General features: G+C 34.7%; 1 protein-coding gene across 2 annotated transcripts; it reads right to left on the minus strand.

The window, feature by feature from the left end:
- Window positions 1-42: 42 nt before the first annotated feature.
- Window positions 43-13,753, minus strand: LOC130801087 (MAG2-interacting protein 2). 2 transcript variants are annotated; one of them, XM_057664849.1, is made up of 12 exons: window positions 13,422-13,753; window positions 13,266-13,314; window positions 13,001-13,177; window positions 11,202-11,403; window positions 10,795-11,009; window positions 9,682-10,648; window positions 8,060-8,994; window positions 7,376-7,464; window positions 5,264-5,623; window positions 3,639-4,836; window positions 3,256-3,521; window positions 43-3,095 (listed from the first exon to the last, which is right to left on the minus strand). In XM_057664849.1, exons 1-12 carry the CDS (start codon window positions 13,521-13,523, stop codon window positions 522-524), a joined length of 7,134 nt encoding a protein of 2,377 aa, XP_057520832.1. In that variant the 5' UTR covers window positions 13,524-13,753; the 3' UTR covers window positions 43-521. The 2 variants fall into 2 exon arrangements, with proteins under 2 accessions (XP_057520832.1, XP_057520836.1); XM_057664853.1 differs by lacking the exon at window positions 13,422-13,753 and having other exon boundaries at window positions 311-3,095; window positions 13,117-13,177.
- Window positions 13,754-20,003: the final 6,250 nt, after the last annotated feature.

Below are 20,003 nucleotides of genomic sequence, written 5' to 3' on the forward strand. Positions count from 1 at the left end.
GAATTTTGAGGTACCTTCATAATTTCCTTCTGATCTTCGGACTTGGTGTTTCAGGTCGGTTTGAAATCGGTTTTATGTCCATAACTCCATATTATTTTTTATATAATTGTAAATCATTTATAAAGTCAGGTCAAATCGAATTCGATTACAAAGTTGGGTAAATTTCAGAGCATCAAATTTATTTTGAACATCTCTATCTATCCCTTTATATCTAAGGAATTTTCTAGCCTACCCCAAATAAAAAAAATATAAGAATGCTACTCTTAAAAAACTAACCCAAGTTTGACTATGGTTGACTAAAACAATAACAAGAACAAAACTATTGCCAGTTCAAAACAGTGCACCAAAATCCAGATCATGTTTCAGAAACCAGGTTACTCATAAATGTACAAATTAACACAACAAAGAAACTTACATGGCTTCCCACATAACATCCTACCAAATTAAATTATATCTTGAAAAAAAGAAAAGATCCTCATGCTGAAAAGAGAAATATCAGCAGTGTGGGTTTGTTTAACGAACTACGAACTATTGGAAAGCGATGATAACGCAGAACAGATCAAGGTCTTCGATTTCCCTTCCAAGTTGGTTAGTGTCTGCCGTAGTATTTCAGGCTTTGTTGCTTCAGAGGAAGAGTCGTGACTTTCGAGCAACTGAACATGGCTTTGTAAATATCGTCTGAGGCCAACCTCGGCCACATTTAACAAGCACAGAGAAGGGTTTGTGTGCATATATTTAGTCACGAGAAATCCTGCTAGAATCTGCTGGTTCGCCTTCACCAACTCCGCCACAAAACAAGGGAACAAAACTCGTCTAAACGTTGAGTTGAAGCTTTCGTCGTCGTCACAACTCATATTCTGATGTATGCTTGACACTAGGGCATTCTGAGATTGTCGTGAAAAAACGCCCACCAGGTAACAGGTGTAAGAGAATGTAGCTCTGAATTCTGATTTCGAGATGATACTGGAAATAATCCCAGAAGACAAAACGAGGATTAAGAATTTCATGTCGATATTCTCCAGGTTATCTCCTTGTTTAAGCTGCTTTTCGACTGCATCTAAGCAGCGTAAATGTAATGTTCTGTATGGGAGTAATAAACTGGCTTTTAGAGCCATGAAGGAATCAGAATCGATTAACATGTTGCTCAGGTTAATTGCATCGTCTTCAGTAATCAAAACGATGTCAGATCTTACCAAGGATTGGTCGATTAATTTCACAACCTCATCAAATCGTGACAGCATGACGAGTTTCCGCAAGATCTCCATCCAGCATTTGTGCAGAGGATGGATAGAGATGGAGGGCTTTACGTACTCGTCTACAACAGGTTCCTCGTCATGAAAGCTTTCCCAGGCCTCATCCCAGTCATCACTCCAGTTGATACCGGGATCAGATGCCCCAGAAACTTCGACAGAAGTTTCGTTTGTTTTCTCAGCCAGAAAGAGGGATTCCCACTCGCCTAAAACGGCCAGAAGAGCCTCAAAATGAGCATGTGAATCTGCCGCCCCACAAAATTTTGTAAAGCAAGAAACTGCAGAATCAACCGTTTGAAGATCATCTGCACTTATTTCCAAGTGGGATGATATCGAACCAGCAAGCTCAGTCGTTTTCAGTGCAACCAGTGTATTCTTAAATCGGTTTGTTCCCTCGGCTTGACTTTGAAGAACTTGCTCTTCTGTAAGTTCGGAACTTTTACCCGTGGCGCTCCAATCATCCCAGCTTTCCCACGGAATAATACCGTCTTCCTGCTCTGTAGAGATCTTCCCTTTTCGACCTAAAATATATTGCAACACCTCGAGTGCATAAACTCTTATATGACTTGGTAGCTGCAGGTTATCAGAGAACTTGGCTATTCTTTCCCAAACGGCAGTACGAACCCGTTTTAGAGTTTCCAGGTCACCATCCAATCCACTAATGGAAGATAACAAGTTGTGTAACTTTTGCCGTTCCCCATTGTCATGAACCAAGTTAGATAGAATACTTTCTAGTATGTTAAGGTATAAGTTACAAACATCAGGTGAACAACTAACACCACCCTTAGTGCCGGGGTTTATACTCAAGTCAATTGAGCATTCTGAAAAAGCTTCGGAAAATACCGCCTCCACAGAGCTAAACGTGCAGCCAGACAAGACCATGGACCTACAGAAAGAACAATAATCTACGGATGGGCGAGTTGCAGCACTATCGACAAAGAAATACACCACTTCCCATCCTTGACTTTGTGAAACTTTTCCGTCCACGACTAACTTCATGAAAACTTTGAAGCAAATCATCAGAGAAACTGCAGTTGACCTCTCCAGATTTTCGGCAATTTCCACCAAATCAGCATTCAATCTAACCCAGAAGTTCAGAAGCACAATAAGGCAGTCCTTTAAAGAAAGATGCATAATCTCCTTAAAAACATGCAAAGGGACAACTCCATTGAAGAATTTGTTCATGATGATCAAGGCAGATTGATGATCCAAGATTCTAATATACTTTCTGCAGGCATCATATGTCTGTTCAAGTTCACTTAGCAAGTTCAGCAGGCTCTCGGGATTTTCGAGACGAATCTTTTTAGCCTTGTACTCCAAATTCTTCAACAGAGTTTGAACATGATGCTTATACACATCTTGCCAAAACATAATATTCTTTGAAGATGCACCGGTTATAGTACTATGAAGTGCTTGTACCATTTTGGCCAATGCTTCCACTGTGAATTCATTAACATGCTGGCAAATTTCATGATTGAATAGATCAGAGTTAAGGCTGCCAAAATTTACATCGACGATGTTTTTGAAGTTCAGATCGGTAATGAAGGAGACATCAAAGCATTCTTGTCCAAGGACCCGGTAAAATTGCCCCAACTTTATAGATGACTCAGCTAGGTCTTGTGTTCCGGCCAAATGCAGGTAACAATCTGATATCTGTGCAAAAACATAAGCAAGGCGAGCTTTATTGCAACCATCAATCACAGGATACACAACAGAAGTTATGATATCAATACTCTCTGTCGCAGAATGAAGAATTTCTTCTCTAAAATCTAGAATTTCAGCATCTATTTCCTCATTGCTCCAAGCCTCCGAAACCAAAACACAAGCCAGGAACTTCAACAAAATCTGGAGGACAGATGGTTGTTTCATTAGATCACATCTCAGGGAACAAAAACGAAAATGGTTGAAAGAAAGTTTGCACAGGTAATTGGTATCAAGAAATGAAGATAAAATACACGAGTAAAAACAGCACATACAGAGAGACCATCAGCTTTTACGGTTTTACCTCTGTGCGATTTAAGCCATAGGTGTCTGCTAGTTTCAACACGTCTTTCAAGATAGGTTTCCTTTGCAATTTCACTGATTCGATGAAGGACATTACAACACTATTCATATACTGCAAGTCCCCAGATAAGAAGCGTGCAGTATCAACCCCGGGGATTAGTTCCTCCAACACCTTTGTATGATCTGCCACTCGCATTTGCTCTTCCAATTTCAGCTTCCAGCCTCTCCAAAAGGTGGAATGTGCTTTTTCAACTTTATCGAGGTCCTCTAAGAAAGAGAAATCGTCCAGAAAGATGATTAAAAGCCAAAAAGGTACACTGTGAACGGGAAATGAAATGTATATACTAAAAATTTATGCAATCAATTCTAAATAAACATAGTTACCTGAACTAATCTTCTCCTGGAATTTTCTCCATATGAGCTCCCTCCTTTGAAGTGGATCTTTGCATTCGACTTCTGAATTGTGTAATAAACTATAGATCATCCCTACATTCATAAGACTACAAATCTCCTGGTAATCTTCCCTTGCATTTAGTTGTTGTTCAATAACTTCAACCCCATGTAAAGCGTCAACGAGGTTTAGAAGGAAAGAGCAACCCAAGACATCATCTTCCTCTGTAACTGGTGGTTCCATAATGGATTTAGCCAAAGAAGAAATCAAATCATCCCTGGGAGCAAACCCATTTCTAGCTAACCAGGACAAGATAATTGTTACGACTTGAATTCTCACTGAAAGATATTGTTTTCCGGGAACCGAAACACGATCGAAATGTTTTACCAGTTCTGAATCACAACTTAATTGGACTAACCATGGAAGTTGCAGATTAGCAAAAGATAGGACTTTCCCATCTTCTCGTAGGACGTCATCCCAACTGGTTCCATTTGCCACAGGAAGATCTTTGGCAACCTTAGAAATTATCATCTTAATATTATTTAAATGATTTTCTTCATGCTTAGAAATGTCACCAACCAATACAGATTGAACAGTATGGCCAGAAGCTAAATTCATCGAGGAACCTTTAACAGAAAAGTCGGGAGTGCCTGTTAGCATCATTAAAGAGTCAAGTTGGTCTTGCATATCTAGATCTTTCCATGCATGCAACAGGTCACCAATGGATTCATCATCACAATGGCACAAAGCAAAGCCCAAAAGCTGCTTCCGAGAGCTTAAATCCATGTTCTCAATTGCAGGACCCTTAGCTATTGCAGCACAAAGGTCCCAAACTAGACCATGACCTTTCCGCGCCAAAACAAGGCATAGATCGAAAGCCAACTGCAGATCACCAGCAACAGCAGCTTCTCGTGCTATAGCTTCTTGAACAACAGATATATCTTCCTGAGAACTTAATCCAAGAAGCTTGGCAACATTGATGATTTCATCAACATTCAGATACGCTCCAGCCTGGTTAGTGATAGCCATCTTTACAATTTCCATGGGATCCTTTATTTGCTTATACTGAAGAGGTAAAATATTAACGCCGAGGTTTGGTAGTTTGACTGTTAATGCATCAATAACATCAGCCTCCAATCTAACACTGGGGCTGCTCGGAAAAAGATCAAGACAGTCCCTAGCCCTCCATATCTGAAACAAATTGAAGTACTTTAATGAATGAATTTTGATATTATTAATTGTAGAAACAAATAAGGTACCATGTTGATATCTAAAAGTAACGGATTGCTTCTGGTTTGTAAAACTAGGGAGCCCAATAAAAAAGGTACCTACTTCTCTATAGATAATGGGGGCTTTTGATAGTGTTAGTGTACTCGGTTATGAGCAATCACATTTCTAATTATTAATCAGAAAGGGAAAAAAGGCTACAGAAAAAAATAAAGCCCATTTCTTTTCATCTCGTTTCTTCAAGGATAAGACAAAAGGGAAGGTGGTGTTTCTTCTTTAAATCTAACACTTCATTAACTGCATCCAGATTCCAGAAGACTGAAGAAAAAAATCCAATAGTGCAAGTTACAAACAAAAATTACCAAGTTACACTAAGAAATGTGAAACTTACCTCAGGTGAAGATAGACTTGATGCTGAGAAAAAATATTCTCTTGCTGTTTGGATCACAAGGGCTTCTGCCTTATCAGTTGGCAAACTGATTGTTCCTGTACCCTTCAAGTAGTTCCTCGCGAGAGAAAATCTTCCAGCTTTAAGAAGTCCCCTACAAAATTCAATTAGCAAATACTCCATATCTACAAAGGGAAAGGCCTTTTCTTGCAAACACTGCAAATCACGCCACATGCTTGCCCAATCGTTATCGGATCGGCCTGGTTGTCGCCGTGCAAATTTTGAGAGTATAAGGCGGAGAATTTGTTTTACAGCTTTATCATCACTGTGAGCCTTTAGAAAGAAACCCAATGGCTTTGGAACCTGTAGTTACAAGAGGGAATGATTAGCAACTCAAGAAAAAGAAGCTACAAAGTGTTTTCATACCATACTGTCAAAATATCCAACTCTTTTGACAAAACAAATTGAACAATCTTGAGGTACTCAAATGTCACACAAACATGTATATGTATAATGTTAGTATTGTACATGTATGTATCATGTATGTAAGTACCCATATATCTTTGTACGTCTACAGTTTACATGTACAAATCTACATGTGTGCATAAGCTAAAAGCCAAACGCCCCACATTAATGTAAAATGACACAACAATGCCAAAGCCTTGACCTCAACACCCATGAACTAGAAGTACATTCAACCCTGATATGAGCCCAACAAAAAGGAAATCAATTTTCAGAAAGATATGTAGCTAAATGAGGCAAAAAACCAACAATCAGTATCCAGTAGAAGCAAGAGTTTTAACAGCCAAGGCAATGATTGCAAGTAGATACATCAAGACGGTGTGACTATAACTATAAGGCTAATGTTGTGTGGATGTGGGAGCTGGGACTCAAAACAAATCAAAATAATGGGGATTTACAAAAACAAATTATAAGAAAAAGATTCTAAGATTACATCAATTTTCGGAATTTTCCCAACAAGACAAAAAGTTCTTCAAATTTTATGAATTTCTTTTTTTTTCCTTACATAATTTTGCCCCAAAATCCCAAAAATACATAATTTTTTTAAAATTCACCCTTACAACCTTCCTAAATTCACCCAAATTCGTGCCGTGACACTGCATATTTCATGCCTTTCATTGACTTGAGAATTAACGAAAAACAAAGATGCACACTGTATATCAGGATGCTGGGCTTGTAGAAAGCATCATAGTAGGAAGATGCCAATAGCGAAAATGCGAATCTTTATCGATGTATGAATGGGCATATCTTAAGGGATAAATTTCAAGGTGAAGATATAAGAAAGGGTTTAGAAGTTGCAAATATTGAAGAAAAGATGAAAGAGAATTGTTAAAGATGGTTTGGGCATGTGCAAAGATAAAGTATTAGCAAACTGGTAACAAAAATAGAAGGTTGAAACTTTGGAGACTTAAAAAGAGAGCGAGAAAGACCAAAAAGAACTTGGAGGAAAGAATTGGAAAAGAATATGAACGATCTAGAGTTACAAATTGAGATGGCTGAAAATGAAATGAATGGAGAAGAAGAATCCATGTAGAGAATCATTAAAACTGATATACTGGTTCATGTAGCCGACCCCAATCTTTTGGGATTATGGCTCTAGCATGGTTGAATGTAATGCCTAATTTATTGCAAGCACTCATCAATGTGCTTTCAACGATTCTTGGAACATTAAGTTGTGAAAAAATTATCCACTAGCAAAAAATTCTCATGTTTCAAATCACGAAGTTCATAGAGTTACACTATTCTAGGTAGAGAATTAGGATGATATCTTAGGGCTATAAGATTCTTCAACCTATCCACTCAAACTAAGTGCAGAAATTGAAAAGAACAGTTACCATTAAACTCCATTACAATATGCAAGTTGTGGATCGGTGAAATTACTCTGATGGTTATGTCCCAGATTGAGGATAAGTATAAGCAACACTACGAAAAAAGACCATTTCTTATTGTACTCTTACAAATTCCCATTAGTTTTTTAAAAATCCACAAGAACATGACGAACACAAAGCAAGAGAAAACAGATATAACATTTCTACCTCATCTACAGTAAAATTTTAGGAGAACTTTATGAGCATGAGATGATCATATGCAAACCTGATAAAGACCCAAAAGTCGGCCTGCTTCAATATGGCCCTCTGCTGATTTAAGTCTTTTCTCAAGACCTGCAGAACGAATCTCAGTACCTGCATGTCCATATGCATCACATTGTAGTTGTCAATAATTCATCATAAGCACTCAAAACATATTTGAATCAAAGAGATGTCACTTTCTTTTTGCATGCATAACAGAAATCATAAATAGCTTAACGATGTGGCACAACAAAATGAAGTTAAGGTACAAAAGCAATATTTCACGACCAAATACACAAAGATACAAAGAATCCTGAAAAAACTACAACAAGGTGGACATTAATACACATACACAAACACACACATACAAATATATATGATATCACAGTGATAGTGGTAGTCTGTCCTTGAATTTGCATCATTTGCAAGTGAGGATTTTAAGGAATGTGAGAATTAAGTATTGAATAAAGAGAGAGATTGAATTGTGTAGATGAAATTAAAAGAGAATTGAAATCTGTGGATAAATTAAAAGAAAGTGGTAGGGTCTATTTCCAAATATAGAAATGAGGCAAATGAATGGGATAACCCAAATAGAAAATGAGGCAAATTGAATGGTACGGAGGGAGTATATCACTATGCATCCCGGAAACAAGTAAGCTTTAAATTTTGACGCGGACAGGTTGCAGTAGAGTACTAAGATTAAACTCACCTCTGGCATTTCGAAACTTTGAAATAATGGATGCCATTGTATTCCACATATCCATCGCACTGCACAAGTATATGCACTGCAAAGCACAGTCTGCTGCTTCCATCTCATCCACAAAAAATCCACTTTGTACATCATGACACCATTCATCAATGACCAAGGAGCAAAAATCAATATTATTCTGAACAGCCATCTCCTTCAACCACCGAACCAAAAATGATTCGTCCCTCTGATGTTCTCCTCCCAAATGAAGATTCTTCTTCATGAAGGGGATTGCACGAATACGTAACCTTTCAATAAAATTTTCTTCTTTCACACCCTTAAGTATAGTTTTGAATTTCTCATAATCAGACATATGCTCCCACTCAATAAAACTGATAGGACAGTTCATCTCGTCATCATTACCTTCAGAATAAATAATCTGCTGCAAGTATGAAACATCATCAGCAAACTGCTGTAACTCATACATACCCCTACGGCAACCATAGTCAATTAAGGATACACTATTCTCTAATTGTCCACTAAGTTTATCAATTTCTTCAGCCCTTTCCCTGTACCATATCAAAATCTCATCGGTTGATGGCCACAAAATCCCTGAGAGTTGCTTAATAACAGGTTCAGTTCTAATAAGTGCAGATCTTCCGTCATGCTCAGATAAGTCTCTGATGTAACCTAGCATATCTTCACATTCAACCCAATCTTTTTCTCGAAGAACAGTGACTGAAGGAGGAGACCTTCCAGGAAGGAGTTGACAGTATGTTTGGACTAGAATTGTTTCAGGTATAGCAGACAGTATTTTCAAAATATGAGGAGACAAGGAGAATGGGTGCCGCTTGAACAGAAGGTTTAAAGCTCCGATTTTTCCATTCTCAGCAAGCTTCACAGCGGCTTCATTAATAGGCATAACACGGAATTTGCTGTATTCCTGCACAGAAAACCTGCACAACACTATGTCATTAAGCAAGGAGTCAGTGGTACCTTGAGGCAAAGAAATTCCTAATAAATGAACTTAAATTTGATAATAGCATAACAGTTTATTAAAACGCAGAAAATGGAATAATTGGACAATCATAATTTTGAGTGATGAATAACCCCTGCATCGGTTTACAAATTTACACTATGAAACCTGCCCACCAAATATACTTGTACAGTTTCTCAAATCCAGTTCTAACTTTAATTGTCATAATATATCAAAAGTTTTTGCAAAAATGGAAAATTATCAAATCCAAAAAGAAATGTCTGATAGCAAGTTGATCAATTAATTAACTAAGAAATAGAAGTTATCAAATTTGTTTTTACCATCTAAACAAATCAAATTCAATAGCTTTTTGTTAACACATCATTCTTTCAATAGTGAAATTTCAAGCTCAACCCACCTATTTTCGATGTATAAAACAAGATGAATTTCGTCATATCTTTTTTTCATGATTTTTTATTAAAAAATGTAGTAGTAACAAAAAATATTGCCAATGAATTCCATAAGATCTTAAACTCTTTGTTTCTCTTCTAGTAATTCTCTCTTTCACTGCCACTCCTAATTAAAACCTTAAAAAGAAATTTAAAATAGTTTTTGAACAATGACGGCTAAAAGATCAGCTTAAGTCTAAACTATTGCCAATGAATACCTGCCCATGTTTATTCCGAGGAATGTCTCCAGCCTATCCATGAACTGCAACAACTGAAGTCTCGTCAGACGAAAATCCCACACATGCTCACCTAAGTCCGATTCAGGTTCACCAAACTTGTAGCGATTAGTCAGTTTAAGTCCATAAGCAAGTAACGCCCTCATTGCAACCTCACTATGCCCAACTCTCTCAACACATTCACCAAGCACAAAGGCTTCATCCTTCACATTAGACAGAAAAGATTGCACCTCATCACTACCTTGTCCAGAGTTCAGCCACTGAGACTTAAATACTTTATCCTTGTTCAATTTATATCGATCAGCAAATTCTAAAGCAGACTGAAAATTCTGACTGTTGATTAGGACATCATACATTTCAGGAACTGATCTCTCAGAAAATGATGACAGTCTCCATGAGAGTTTTGATATACCAACTTGATCAAGGTTCCCTACGGTATACTGCTCCAAGTCATGGATATAATTTAATTCTAAGTGATCATAAGAACTATGTCTCTCCCTAGGCACTAGAATATCTAAAACAAATACTTTGCCTGAAAAATATTTAGTGTTTTCCAGAACAGGCATAGAAAACAGGGAATCATTTTCTAGCAGCTTTTTACCGCTAATGACATCCAACATGGTTGTAGCCCCTCCCTTCTTGTAAATAGTGCATATGTGATCAGACCACCAAGTGAAATCCACTATATCTTCTAGAAAATCACTTTTTGTTTCTCCATGAGAAAGAGGAGAAACAGACAAGCAGTCAACATCGAGCTTAAAAATGTTCAAGTGTGCTCTTAAATCTAAGGTACCAATAAATTTTCCATTCGGTGAGATTAACACCTTTGGAGATATAATTAGGCCTGTAAAGCCTTTTGGTTTGCTATAAATGCCTTCGAACTGCAAAGAACTGACTTGAAGCAAATCTGATTTCTTACTCCACCGCCATATAGAAAGAGTATAAGATCCTGCAGGAGGAACAAGTAGTAATAAGCAAATGTAAAAGAATGGGAACTGCCCCGAATAAAAATTTTTGGAAAAATTTGTGAAAAGCTCATTGCTCATTTTCTTCAAAGGCAAGTATCCGTTAAAAGTTACAAAGAACACAATATACCAGTACTACTGCTAGTAGACATAGAAATATTGCTAGGCCCACCAACCAGAGCAAGTAAGCAATGTTCTACATTGTAGTCTAAACAGAAGAAATGTAGTGAAAACTGTTTCTTTACGTCACTCCAGGTTTGAATTGAGGAGAGAGAAGCGTTGAGATCCTGGCTGACCTCAATGTGATGAAGAGACCCATCAGAAGTAAGAAAACTAAAGGTACACCTGTAAAACTCACATGATAAGTCCCATAGATAATACAGAAACCATCAAAATTTAAAATCGAACACAGACAAAGTTTAAGCATTTCCCACATTGGATTCTCAAGGCCACAATACAGGAATTGAAATGAAAGTTTTAGGAATTAAGAAACCTTTTTGATAAACTGGACATACACAACGGTAAATGAACACTTACATATGAGATCCCTTTGTCTCTTTAAAACTAGGCACAAAAAGGCCCACAATTGGCAATGCCACTTTATGATGCCTGCGCTCTATTTTCATTAGCTCTTCACCATTTGATTTGATAAAATATAATGTGTCCACGTCATCAACAACTCCAAGTACACCATGAGATTCGGACCATCCTCCATGAGTGAATGCCTCAATATTTTTATCTAAACAAACAACGAAATTCAAGTTACCTTTGTTTTAAAAACTAAAATATGTGATAACAAATATATCAATATTTCTAACAAAATTCAAGTTACCTTTGTTTTAAAAACTAAAATATGTGATAATAAAGCTAACAATATCTCTAGGGACACTTTGTCCCTAGGTTTTCCCCCTATTATCCCTGCTTTCCGTACAATAAAATGCAATATACCCATAAAAACTCAGTTAATGTATCTGCCCAATTTATTAGTAATTGTACAAAAGTAAGCTAATGAGCGAGTAAATAATGGATTGAGGTAAAAAAAAGTATATTCAGCTTCAAAATAGTACCTTTCGCTAGTCAATCAGCTAGTTGAGGTGTTTTGTAAAGTGTAATGGGAGTAAATCTAACACTAATTGAAGAGTAGATTTGCTTTAAAAATAAAAATTGTGAAGATTCAAAAGTTGGCACCCTTGGAGATCCCAAATTCTCACACGATACTTTAGGTGACAATCCTTAATCCAAAGGGTAAGTAACATAACAAGCTTCTCAAAAGGATTCTCCCCTTCAAGGCTTCAATTTGGACCCAGGGAATTAAAAGTTAGAGTATGAGCAATTAGTTGACAAAATCATATATGAACTAAGGAACTGTTAGCGTAAAAATATGGCATACACTAGACTCTAGCTTTACCATTGTCCAAATAAGCATCACAACTTATTGCTCCCTACGGTTATGATTAAGGCAGTGAATGTTGTTTGCTTGTAGATATTTTCTTTGGCATGGTTCCTTTCATAGAAACAAGCATAGAGCCATCAAAAGGACCAATTTTTGTTCACCTGAAAAACCATGGGGCTGAAATTAGAGACCCTCTGATTTGGAACTATGTTGCGGGTGGGAAACTTGAGAGGCAAATTGGATCCAAGTCTCAATAGGTGAAATAGGTCCATAAAAGATACTTAAAAGAGCTTGATTGGTGGCTGTCTTACCTAAAAGGAATGGTAGTTGGATCACAAAAGGCTTCTCTATGAAGGTACAAGAGCACAATGGTCCTCCTTAGCGTGGCATAGGATAGCAACTCCTAAAGCAATGTTTATCCTTTGGATGGCTATCAAAAAAAAACTCCAAACCAAAGAGAAACTAGGAGCTTCTAGCTAATTAGACACACTAATTAACACACTCCATCATGGTATCGACAACACATCGAAGTTTAAAAATTTTAAAATTTCCACTTTGGATTATGAATTAATCGTATAAGTAGTTTATCAAGTGCTATATTTGTTATTCATGTTGAATTTAAATGACCTTAATCATTCCAACTCACATCTCACATATCTAATTACCGGTCGATCAGATACATTCTTCAATTATCACAAAAGTAAGGTGACATTCTATCACACATATAAGCCCATTATTTCGCGTAAAGCCGAGGCATCTCAAGAATCACATTCCTACTATCCAAAAAAATCCAATACCCAATAAACCACATATAAATGCCACAACTCATCATAATCATCATCAACATCATACCCAATATATTACGCACATCATCAACATATTAATGCCACAACTATTAGAATCAAATTATCAATTAAAAGATTATACAGTAAATCATTCTTACTACTAAATGTCCCATATGGGTTCTGATAATCATCATCTTTCCACAAAATTGTTAAATGATTTCCAACACAGACTGCAATCCGTTCACCTTTTGGAGACACAAATAATGAAACCAACCTCTTCCCTTTCTTGGGTTGTTGTTTATATGCACTCAATTTCTCTTTAAGCTGAGTCAAACCTTCAAAACAAACGTAAAAAAGTAACTAAATTACCTTTAATTTACAAACATACAATTGCAAAAGAGATATTCCGAATCATTAACATACCTATACTTGAAACCAAGGAAAGAACACCTGAATTGGCCGCATTATTTACCTGAAAAAATAAGCAAAAATTGAAAAATGATCAGATTTTCAGCAATCAAAACTATTACCCAGAAGGGGTAATGGGAATGAAGATGGATAAAGTGAAAAATTGGAAACCTGGCGAGGTGGGTAATTGGGGAAACAAGGAGCAGAAGCGTGATCAACAGTTTCAAATAGAATTTCTGACAAAGTTCCTTCTTCCATAGAAGAACCCTCCATTTTATAAACGAATAAATAGAGGTGTAAATGATGAAGAAAATGTGGGTTTAATTAAGAATCATCAATTCAAAACAGTCAATGTGAAATACAGGAAAAAAGGGCAGATCTAGATGAATCGGCTTCTCTACCGAGGTTGAGAAGGGGACGTGGGGAGTGAAGAATTGTGCTCTGGGTTTGGAAGGAAGAAGAGTACGTACTTGTGAGGGTAAAACTGTCCAAATTCTGTGTATAAAAATCAAATTGTATTGTCAAAATATTTATACACACATTAAAAAAAATACAATATCGTATTTCATATTCACATCAACATTTGAATGTACATCTCTAGTGTTACATCTCTAATATAGGGTGTTCGGGAAATTATTATTTTTCATTGTTGTCTATGTTGAACCTTATTAATCTTACCTTTGACTTTAGGAATGTATGACGGGTATAAAAGATAAGATCGGGATTGAGATAAGAGATTTGAAAATGGGATCAAAAATCCTCAATCCTTAAAATTCGTCATTCTTTTTATTTTGTCACCATCCTTTTTTAATAAAATGACTAAAATACCCTTAAATTTATTTTTAATTATAAAATCAACCATCATTATTACTAAACTAAATTTATTAATAATAATAAAAATAAAAAAAATATTAGTTTTACTCAAGAAAACAATTTTTTAAAATCGAAAATTAAACCTCATCACAAGTTTTGTGTTGAAATTTGATACATGATCACTCTTTTAGCCAAAACTTTTGATAGGAAAATTATATTATTGCAATGTTTGCAGCATTAGAACCTAGACTTCAAGATCTTTTCAATGATATATTATATATCCAATTCCGATAACCGAGCGAGAAATGACGATCGCTTAAAGTTTGTTTGTGCTGAAATTTGACACATGTTCAATTTTTTGGACATAACTTTTTAAGAAAAATTGTATTAATGCAAAGTTGGTGACATTAGAAATTTGACTTTAAGAGCTTTCCAACAACATATTATATGCCCAATTCTGACAATCGAGCAAAAAATGACGACCGTTTAAAGTTTGCAGTGATTTCTAATATCCAGTCGCGCGCTACCGGACCGCGGTGGAGTCGCGCGTTTTACGCGACCATATCGTGCTCCGGTCGCGTATTTTACATGACTATACCGCGGTTCGGTAGCGCGCTTTACGCAAAGCCGACCATACCGTGGTCCGATCATGCGCGACTAGAGGTTAAAAATCGTTGCAAACTTTAAATAGTTGTTATTTCTCGCTCGGTTATCGGAATTGGGCATATAATATGTCGTTGAAAAGCTCTTGAAGTCTAGTTTCTAATGACGCAAACCTTGTATTATTAAGATTTTTTATAAAAAGTTATGCCCAAAAGATTAAACATATATCAAATTTCAGCATAAACAAACTTTAAACGCGTCATTTTTCGCTCGGTTATCAGAATTGGGCATATAATATATCATTGAAAAGATCTTGAAGTTCAGGTTCTAATGAAGCAAACATTGCAATTATATAATTTTCCTATTATAAGTTATAGCTAAAAGAGTGAACATGTATCAAATTTCAACACAAGCATTTTTTTTTTTAAATTAACAATTTTTAGTTTTAGCTTGTTTTAGTTTAATGAATGTTCGGAAGTTTTTAGAGAGATATTAGAGATTAAAGGTTTGAAAAGTAACCAAGGAAAATCTTGGAAATTTATTATATAACGAGTAGCGACAAAATAAAAAGGACTGCGAAGTTTAATAATACAAGGACGGACATTAAAGGAATAGAATGAATGTTAGTTGAAAAATATTCTTTATGTTAATCAGTTTTTCACTAAAACATTTAATTTTTATTTCATTTTATACAAATTCTTGTGAGAGACGGTCTCTTTAAGAGACTATCTCTGATTGGACCGACCCATTATATATTTTTTAAAATATTATAAGTAGGCATTAAAAATAACGTAAGTAGACATTTAAGATATTGAAAATAGGCATTAAGGATACGATAAGTAAGCATTAAGGATAATCTAAGTACGCATTAAGAACACCGTAAATAGGCATTAATCTTTAATGGGTTGGGCTTGAGATATGTCTCTTAAATAGACGGTCTCTCAAGAGACTAGTTGTTCATTTTAACTTATCATTTATATAAACACTAATTTTTAATTTTTAATTCATTTTAACTTATCATTTATATAAACACTAATTTACATGGAGGAACAATATCGTATTTCATACACTTTCTGTCTTAAAATGAACTTATAACATCAAAGTTATCGGTTATAATTTTAAAATAATAATCTTTTATAGCCTTAGAGTGATTACTTATAACATTAAAACGATTACTTATGATCTTAAAGTAATCAATTAAAGAAATGAGTTAATTATATAGGCCCTAGAAGACGGGCTCATATATAAATATATACTACAATTAGCATAAATTATAAATCTCCATTAGTATAACTCGCCCTTTTTTATTTGATATGGAGTTTCGTAGCCTTTTCATTTATCATCCCCTAATTCTAATTACAAAAGTGATTTATATAGTATGCCACTTAAAAAAAAAGAAATTAGGTTAACAATTACAAAGAAACTGGCCCAAAAACTAAGTAACCGTCAAAAGAACGTGCGAAAACTGAAAACCAGCAAAAAACCTGCACAAGTCGCGGCTCGCGTACTAGGTGGCGACCCACTACCTACCTGTTTTCCAAAACAGTAGCTTTTCCTTTAGAAACTCGCGACACGCGACCAGACGTACGGCCCGCGACCTGGGCGTCTTTCAATCCAGTAGCTACTCCACGCCCCGTGTAGTACTCCGCACCCTGCGCACTTCGACCCATCTCTTGATTTTATCTTAAAACCCTATCTTAAACTCGGTTCGAGTCACAAAATCCCAACAATGTGGATGCTAATTGATAAAATAAGTTATATCATTTCAAAAATGATAATGTATCAACATAGTTATGCATATCAAGAAAATATAACATTTTCATTAGAACTGCAAATGTAGCAGGAGCGGCACTCTCGATACATAATTTACATTAATAATTATACTTAAGATAAATAATGCGCAAGTGTAAAACGCCGAACTGCTAAAAACCATTTAAACTAAAACCGTTCAAAACATAAGTAATAAAAAAACCTTACAACTGAGAAAATATAACATAAGGTTTGCTTAAATACAATAAAAAAATATAAGTACAATAGAGTCATCAAGTAAAATCAATGCAACTAAGTCCTCGATAGAATAATTAAAATTGCGGCCTGGATCGAAACCTGAGCTAAATTTTCCTGCAAAATACTGTCATTCATAATACAGATGATAGCCGATTAAATCGGTCAGCGATAAAGCCGAGTACAATTTTCTCAACAAGCTTATGATGCAATAGTTAAATCATGCTTACAAAATAATCATCAAGCACAATATAGGAGGTTATTAATCATTATTAACCTTTACTAAGCCGTTAAGTTACATTCTCAATACTTGCAGAAGTTCATTACTGCTACTAAATACTTGGTAACCTTAATGCTTATTTAATCAAGTTCAATTAAGCCTCATAACTTTACCATCATAGCACATCACAAGATCACAACAATAATGACAACTGATATATGTAAAGGTCTGGTTAGGTGAGGACCGTAGTCCTAAACCCTAACTGTGGTGGGAGTCGTCACTCCTCTCAATACTGTTATGCTCGAGATTTCACAGGATGAGTTTTTCTCGGACCCCCTGTCTGACACCGCATTTTACGTGCCGGCTAACACGGACGCTGGGATTTTACATGTCGGTCCATGGTTCGACTTTACCTTACTATCAGAGTCATACAATCAATATCATGCAATATCAAACAAGACTCTAAACCGAAATAGTTTACATTCTTATAAGTCAAACTTCCACTAGTCAAAATTTTGACAATTCTACCCTTTTAATAGAAACAAATTACTAGTATCTAATAAATTGATATTAATTAATTAACAAATTTTCGTAGCTATACTAAGATTCCTGAGGCTAAACTAAGTCATTATTATGTCATAAATAATCATAAAGGTCAAGGGTAATATTTCTAAGTACTTAATAACGTATTTTATCAAATAACCAGTAAAATAGTAAAACGGATCTATCATAACTATAAAAAACATAATCCAACAAGTTATTAAGGGTCCAAAATCGAAATGAAATGAGTTTTCAAGAAAAACAACGCTAAGCATTTTAACAAATTTGTTTGACTATTTTACCGATAAACCGATTAATAATTCTTTATAATTACTTGAGTCCAAAATAAATAAAAAAATTATCAAAACACCAAGATGATATGGAGTCATTTTAAAGACATAAGTTTATTTAACTAGTAAAATTCATATATATCTATATTATCATATTAATCAAAAATTTCCATATATATGACTTTTTTTTCGAGTGTTCCAAAAGTATTATTGTTTTGACGAAAATATCACTAAACTGGATATGGCTTTAATATTACCATGTAAAGTTTAAATGATTAAAATAAAATCATGTTGATCATGCTTTTATATTATCGAGTAACCATAAATAAATATCACATAACGAGAGAGTTAAGAAAATGTGTACCATTTTCCTCCAAAGGTGGTGCTAAACCAAGTAAGAGAATAATAATAGGAAAATAAGAACTTAAAGAAATAAGCTCCAAAAGAGAAATTCTTCAAGGCTCTTCAGGCTCCAAGCTTCAAAGAAGTAGTCAATTACCCAAAAGAAATTGATATCTAAGCTCCAAAAGATAATACTTGACTTTTCAAAAGTTGATGATTATTGGCTTAAGAAGTGATAAGATCAAGCTCCATCTTCATTTGACTCTTCAACTAATAAAAAGGGTATAAAGTTAGTAAGATGTTAATGAAGTGAAGATATAAGAAAGAATTGTAGAAAGATTTAATGATGGGGGTGCAAGTGATCTCATGGCTAAGGAGGCGTATTTATAATGGGTTTTGGGCAACTTTTTAGTTCATAAGATTGTATGAAAAAGAGTGTTAGGAGTGTAGAAGAAGGTTAACTTGTGTAAATGATTTAGAGTGTGTAAGTGAACGTGTAAGAGTTGGAGTGTGTAACTGGATGTGTAAGAGTTTGGAGTGTAGAAGAAGGTTAACTTGTGTAAGGAAATTGTGATAGCTTGTGTAAGTGATGAACATTATGGATTGATGTAGAAAGGATTTTGGTTCATCAAATTTTTGTTCTAGTTTATACAAGTGAAATGTTTTAGATTAATGGGAAAGTATGATTAAGGTTTGATTATGAAAATATGATAGTTTACTTAGAAAATTTTGGTTAAAACTATACTTAAAGTTAACAAGAAAAATATAGTTAGATATAAAATAATTAAATCAAAGTTGTAAGGTTAAAATGATAAGTAGTAAAGTTAGTTTAAGGAAACGAAATTGAAACGTAACGTTTTAATAAAACCGTAATTATAATATTAAAATTTTACTTTTCATAGTATAAAATAATAAAATAATATTTTAGTGCTTATAAAGAAATTTAAGAATATATATATATATATATATATATATATATATATATATATATATATATATATATATATATATATTAAGTTTAATATTTGGAAGAAATTACAAAATCGGAATAAGGTTTAGGAATTAAAGGTGATTTGAATTAGATAACCCAAGGATTAGGAATTCGAAAAAAAATTCAAAATAATTAATCAGAAAATTAAGTTTAAGAAATTTGAGCCTGTTATAGCAAAAGTATCTATTCATTTATTTTTGAGAGATTCTACATGGTATTCCTGAAGTATTGGGTTTTCCATGTGGTAGCCAAAACTTTTAAAAAAGCCACGCGGTAACCCTGAGGTTTACCAAATTCTTTCTCCGGACTTTATTACATCATAGAAAACGTTTTAAAACGTTAATTACAAAGCTTAAACCTTGATGTATACCTATTTATTCGTTTCACCATATCAAATTACATCAGTTTTATAAATTTCCCTAAAACATAAATCCTAACTATCCCATCTTTCCTCCAAATCACAATTTTCCTCAAAAGTCAAAACTTAATTTTTTTTTCAATTCTTCTTCTACTATCAAATTAGGGTTCATTGTGCTTAAAATGATTTTTTTTCGAAATACTTCTTCAAATTCGATTTGCTGCTGGGTTTGTAGACATTGGAGCACCCAATTTCATACATTCATCCTCCCAATTAAAAATTAGGTCCAACAAATTAACCTTATCAATATTATCAACATGAATATAATGACTACCGAAAATCACACATTTTGAAAAAACAAAACATGAAAATTCAACAATATTAAACTAACAAAAATTAAAGATAACCCAAATGACCCAGCATCAAATTGAATTTGAAGAATTATTTTGGTTAAATTTCAAGACTCAGGTTTGCTATTCCACATGAAGGTCCAAAGCAGTGCAACCTTGTACATATTTACAGTTGGGTTGAAGAATGCAATTGAAAAGGATGAATGAGAATGAGGATGAATAAGGATACTTTGTCTTTAGTA

The sequence above is a fragment of the Amaranthus tricolor genome, chromosome 1, assembly GCF_026212465.1.
Source record: "Amaranthus tricolor cultivar Red isolate AtriRed21 chromosome 1, ASM2621246v1, whole genome shotgun sequence".
NCBI classification, from domain to species: domain Eukaryota; kingdom Viridiplantae; phylum Streptophyta; class Magnoliopsida; order Caryophyllales; family Amaranthaceae; genus Amaranthus; species Amaranthus tricolor.